A 6,000-nucleotide genomic window follows, 5' to 3' on the forward strand; every position below is an offset into this window, starting at 1 on the left:
GAATAGGAACGGTCCCCACAGACTTGTGTTTGAATGCTTGACCCACAGGGAGTGGCACTACTGGGAGGTGTGGCCTTGTTGGAGGAAGTGTGTCACTGTGGAGGTGAGCTTTGAGGTCTCAGATGTTCAAGCTATGCCCAGTGTGGCACACAGTCTCCTTCTGCTGCCTGTGGATCAAGATGTAGAACTATCAGCTCCTTCTCCAGCACTGTGTCTGCCATGTTTCCTGCCATGGTGATAATGAACTAAACTTCTGAAACTGTAAAATCAGTCCCAATTAAATATTCTCCTTTATAAGAGTTACTGTGATCACGGTTTCTCTTCACAGCAACAAAACCCTAACTAAGAAAGGTTTTGAAAGAAGTATGTGTGTCTGTGAGCATGCACATACATGTACAGGCACCACCAGGCACATGTGGAAGACAGAGGGAGACTTGCGAGAGTTGATTCTCTGCTTCTACCATATGGGTTCCAGGAACAGAACTTGCATTGTCAGACCTGGCAATAAGCACTTTTACCTGCTGAGTCACCTCAATGGCCCACTTTAAAAACAAAAAGTACATTTTATTTATTTCTGATTGGGGGGGGGAGGCACAAGTTTGGCTTGTGTTTGGGTGTGCAGAGAGCTCACAGGTTCACATAGGAGACCAGGCAGTGAACAATATTACCAGAATGCCATACCAGAACTCTCCCCCACCACAACCTAAGAACACTGACATACGGGAATATGTATTTGGTAGTTGGGGAACATAGAGAAGTGACATATTAAATATTCCTTATCAATAAGATCAAAATTCACAATGGACACTGTTTGGGTTGACTCTTGCCCATTGGCTGGGAATTCCCCAGAAGAGCAAAGTTGCAAGAGAGACAGATAATTTCCAGGACTTAAAACACACACACACACTTATACATGCATGCACGCACATGCACACACCCCCACACACTCACACACACCATGTTCAAAGGCAAGGCGAGAGGTTATCAGTGAGAAGTGTACATTTCTTTCAGGAACTTGAGCTGAATTAAACTGTGTTGCAGACTAGCATTCTAAAATAAGAACACAATGACCATCCATTTTCATCTATAAGCATAATCATTCCTTTAGAATTAAAGATAGGGCAAAAGAAAAGAGAAGGATAGTTGCCAGCAAACCTTTCCCACTCTCTCTGTTCCCTTAGATCTAACCAGTCAGTCTCCTTCCTAGGGCTGCAATAGAATGCTAGCTACAGGGCAGAGGCTTTCAGATGCCCTCTGGCAGGTTCCTAGGTTGTTTCCTGTTTTCTTCTTCTGGCTTTCAGAGGCCCTCTGTAGCAGGTTCCTAGGTTGTTTCCTGTTTTCTTCTTCTTCTGATGTCCATCCTCTTTGCCTTTCAGGATGGGGATTGAGCGTTTTAGTTAGGGTCCTCTCTTTTGCTTTGTTTGTTTAGATGCACCGATTTTAGTGGGTTTATCCTATGTTGTATGTTTATATGAGTGAATATATACTGTGTGTGTCTTTTTGCTTCTGGGACAACTCACTCAGGATGATCCTTTCTAGGTCCCACCATTTACCTGCAAATGTCATGATTTCCTTATTTTTCATTGCTGAGTAATACTCCATTGTATAGATGTACCACAATTTCTGCATCCATTCTTCAGTTGAGGGGCATCTGGGCTGTTTCCAGCTTCTGGCTATTACAAATAAAGCAGCTACAAACATGGTTGAGCAAATGTCCTTTTTGTGTACTTGAGCCTCTTTTGGATATATACCTAGGAGTTGTATGGCTGGATCTTGAGGAAGCGCTATTCCTAGTTGTCTGAGAAAGCGCCAGATTCATTTCCAGAGTGGTTGTACAAGTTTACATTCCCACCAGCAGTGGAGGAGGGTTCCCCTTTCTCCACAACCTCTCCAGCATGTGTTGTCACTTGAGTTTTTCATCTTGGCCATTCTGATGGGTGTAAGGTGAAATCTCAGGGTTGTTTTGATTTGCATTTCCCTAATGGCTAATGAGGTTGAGCATTTCTTTAAATGCTTCTCTGCCATTCGATATTCCTCTACAGAGAGTTCTCTGTTTAGCTCTGTTCCCCATTTTTTAAGTGGATTACTTGGTTTGCTGCTTTTCAGCTTCTTTAGTTCTTTATATATACTGGATATGAGTCCTCTGTCAGATAAAGGGTTGGTGAAGATTCTTTCCCAATCTGTAGGCAGTCGCTTTGTTTTGATGACAGTATCCTTTGCTTTACAGAAGCTTTTCAGTTTCGGGAGGTCCTATTTATTGATTGTTGCTCTCAGAGCCTGTACATCTGAAAGCCTCTGCCCTACAGACTATCAAAACAGATGCTGATCCTGATGGCCAACTGGCGGGCAGAGTGAATGGAATTTTATGTAAGAAGTGGGAAATAGCAAGAGCTGGAGAGGACAGGAACTCCACAAGGAGAGCAACAGAACAAGAAAATTTGAACACAGGGAACTTCCCAAAGACTCACACTCCAACCAAGGACTATTCATGGAGATAACCTAGAACCCTTGCACAGATGTAGCCCATGGCAGTTTAGTGTCCAAGTGGCTTACATAGTGATGGGAAGAGGGACTGTCTCTGACATAAACTGATTGGCCTGCTCTTTGATCATCTCCCCCTGAGTGGGGAGCAGCCTTACCAGGCCACAGAAGAAAACAATGCAGCCATTCCTGATGTGATCTGATAGACTAAGATCAGAAGGAAGGAGAGGAGGACCTCTCCTATCAGTGGACTGGGGAGGAGCATGCATGAAGAAAGAGGAGGTAGGGTGGGATTGGGAGGGGAGGAGGGAGAGGCTTATGGGGGGGGATACAAAATGAATAAAGTGTAATTAATAATAATAATAATAATAATAATAAAAGAAGAAGAAAAAAGAATGCTAGCTACAGCTTCCCGAGTCCCCCTCTCCTGTGGAGCCCATAGACTATCCCCTCCTGACCATCCTCCCTAACTCTGAAGTGCGTCCCAGCCTCCAATACCATCGGGCATTCCCTGTGGACACACCAGCCAAACAAGTCAGTAAGGCAGGCAGCATACACCCATCACATTCTCTGAAAATCCAGACAAAAAAAAAAAAAAAAAAAAAAAAACAGAAATCAAGGAACAAAACACCCAACCAACAAAGACAGACAGCCTCTAGACCTATAATCACCCCAAACCCAGATACCTAGCTGCTCATATAAGAACACAATCAGTAACAGTCAAGACAATATGTCTCCACTAGATCCCAGCTATCCTACTGCAGCAGGCCCTGAATATTCTATCATAGGTGAAGCACAAGAAAGAGACCTTAAAAACCAAATATATGAAGATGATAGAGGTTCTTTAAAAGGAAATGAACAAATCCCTTAAAGAAATCCAGAAAAATGCAAACAACTGGAGGAAATTAATAAATCCCATAAAGAAAGCCAAGAACAAACAAACCAACAGTTGAAGGACACTAATGGAATTGTTCAAGGAGGCTCATACCTTCAAGGAGAGTGTCCAAGTGCCAGGGTGCCTTGAAGGAAGTTCTTCATGGGGTTCACCTGGAAGATGAACGGAGGAAGAAGTACCTAGGAGAATTCATCTGCACCTTGAGCAAGGCCAGCAAGTTGCTGGCAGACACTGAGGTGGTTTGTGAACCCCTCACTGCCCACATTGACTTCACCAGGCAGAAACTAGATCCCAAATTTGCTGTGGCTGCACAGAACTGCTACAAAATGACCAGTGGAAACTTCACTGGGAAGATCAGCCCTGGCATGATCAAAGACTTAGAAACCACGTGGGTAGTACCAGGGCACACGGAGAGAAGGCATGTCTTCCGGGAGTCAGATGACTTGATTGGGCAGAAAGTGGGCCATGCCCTAGCAGAGAGACTTGTAGTGATCTCCTGCATTGGGGAGAAGTTAGACAAAAAGGAAGCTGGCATCACCAAGAAGGTTGTTTTTGAACAAACCAAGGTCATCGCAGGCAATGAGAAGAATTGGAACAAAGTCGTCCTGGAATATGAGCCTGTGTGGGCCATTGGTATTGGCAAGATGGCATCACCTCAGCAGGCTCAGGAAGTACATGAGAAGCTCGAGGGATGGCTGAAATCCAATGTCTCTGATGCAGTAGCTCATGGCACCGGATTCATTTGTGGAGGTTCTGTGACTGGAACAGCCTACAAAGAGCTGGCAAGCCAGCCTGATATGGACAGCTTCCTGTGGGTGGTGCTTCTCTGAAGCCTGAATTTGTGGACACCATCAATGCCAAACAGTAAGTCTGCCCATCTCCCCTACCTACCTGCTAAGCCAAGAGTAGGCTGCTCAGAAATGTAGTTAACTGCTCCTACCTGTCACCTGTTTCTGATGATGTCATCTGCCCCATCTTGTGGCCTAATCCACACTGTACCTTCCTTACCCTTTTTTTTAAATGTAACTAAAGATTTTATTACAGAAGTGTGAGAAATGCTTAATAGACATATAAAATGTACTCCATGAGCTTGTTAACTAAATGTAAAGTGAACTATTTTTCTTTTTTTAATTTATTTATTTTTATTAATTACAGTTTATTCACTTTGTATCCCCCCATAAGGCCCTCTCTCCTCCCCTCCCAGTCCCATTCTCCCTCCCCCTTCTTCACGCATGCCCCTCCCCATGGTCCACTGATAGGGGAGGTCCTCCTCTCCTTCCTTCTGATCTTAGTCTATCAGATCACATCAGGAATGGCTGCATTGTCTTCTTCTGTGGCCTGCTAAGGTTGCTCTCCCCTCAGGGGGAGGTGATCAAAGAACAGGCCAATCAGTTTATGTCAGAGGCAGTTCCTCTTCCCATTACTATGTAACCCACTTGGACACTAAGCTGCCAAGGACTACATCTGTGCAGGGGTTCTAGGTTATCTCCTTGGTTGGAGTATGAGTCTCTGGGAAGACCCCTGTGTTCAACTTTTCTGGTTCTGTTGCTCGCCTTGTGGGGTTCCTGTCCTCTCCAGATCTTACTATTTCCCACTTCTTACATAAGATTCCATGCACTCTGCCCAACAGTTGGCCATAAGTCTCAGCATCTGCTTTGATAGTCTGCAGGGCAGAGCCTTTTAGAGGCCCTCTGTGGCAGGTTCCTAGCTTGTTTCCTGTTTTCTTCTTCTTCTGATGTCCATCCTCTTTGCCTTTCAGGATGGGGATTGAGCATTTTAGTCAGGGTCCACTCTCTTGATTAGTTTCTTTAGATGTACAGGTTTTAGTAGGTTTATCCTATGTTATATGTCTATATGAGTGAGTATTTACCGTGTGTGTCTTTCTGCTTCTGGGACAGCTCACTCAGGATGATCCTTTCCAGGTCCCACCATTTACCTGCAAATGTCATGATTTCCTTATGTTTCATTGCAGAGTAATACTCCATTGTGTAGATGTACCACAATTTTTGTATCCTTTCCTCAGTTGAGGGGCATCTGGGCTAATTCCAGCTTCTGGCTATTACAAATAAAGCTGCTACATTTGCTGGTTGAGCAAATGTCCTTATTGTGTTCTTGAGCCCCTTTTGGATATATGCCTAGGAGTGGTATGGCTGGATCTTGAGGAAACGCTATTCCTAGTTGTCTGAAAAAGGGCCAGATTGATTTCCAGAGTGATTGTACAAGTTTGCATTCCCACCAGCAGTGGAGGAGGGTTCCCCTTTCTCCACAACTGAATCTTTTACACCTCCCTATAATGGTTGGAACTAGGCTACTCCCTTTATGACTTACAATGGTTAGAATACAATGTCACCTATTTGGCTTCCTGGCTGAGGGGTGGAAGGAGTGTCCCTTCAGGCCCTAGCAAGGGAAAGAGAGTGAAATCACCTTCCATTCCCTTTTCAGTGTACACTAAGGCCAAGATCAGTTCCCCCTAATAGGCAGGATGATCCCCTCCCCCACAGTGCTGAAGACCTTCTACCGTGTTTGTGAACCATCGTACTTGTAAGGGAAATAAACACCAGGCCCGAAAGAAGGAAGGAAAGAAAGAAAGAAAGAAAGAAAGAAAGAAAGAAAGAAAGAAAGAA

The 6,000-nt window shown here is 44.4% G+C and overlaps 1 protein-coding gene across 1 annotated transcript; it reads left to right on the forward strand.

Annotated features, from left to right (window-relative positions):
* The first annotated feature begins 3,741 nt into the window (after positions 1-3,741).
* LOC129682682 (triosephosphate isomerase-like) lies at positions 3,742-4,206 on the forward strand. The gene has a single exon (XM_055615164.1). It carries the CDS (start codon positions 3,742-3,744, stop codon positions 4,204-4,206), a length of 465 nt encoding a protein of 154 aa, XP_055471139.1.
* Positions 4,207-6,000: the final 1,794 nt, after the last annotated feature.

Source organism: Psammomys obesus, unplaced genomic scaffold, assembly GCF_907164565.1.
Source record: "Psammomys obesus unplaced genomic scaffold, mPsaObe1.curated_primary_1811, whole genome shotgun sequence".
Lineage (NCBI taxonomy): Eukaryota > Metazoa > Chordata > Mammalia > Rodentia > Muridae > Psammomys > Psammomys obesus.

Bases quoted from the DNA above. Each gene is read 5' to 3' on its own strand.
- LOC129682682 (XM_055615164.1), top strand. From the start codon at position 3,742: ATGATCAAAGACTTAGAAACCACGTGGGTAGTACCAGGGCACACGGAG.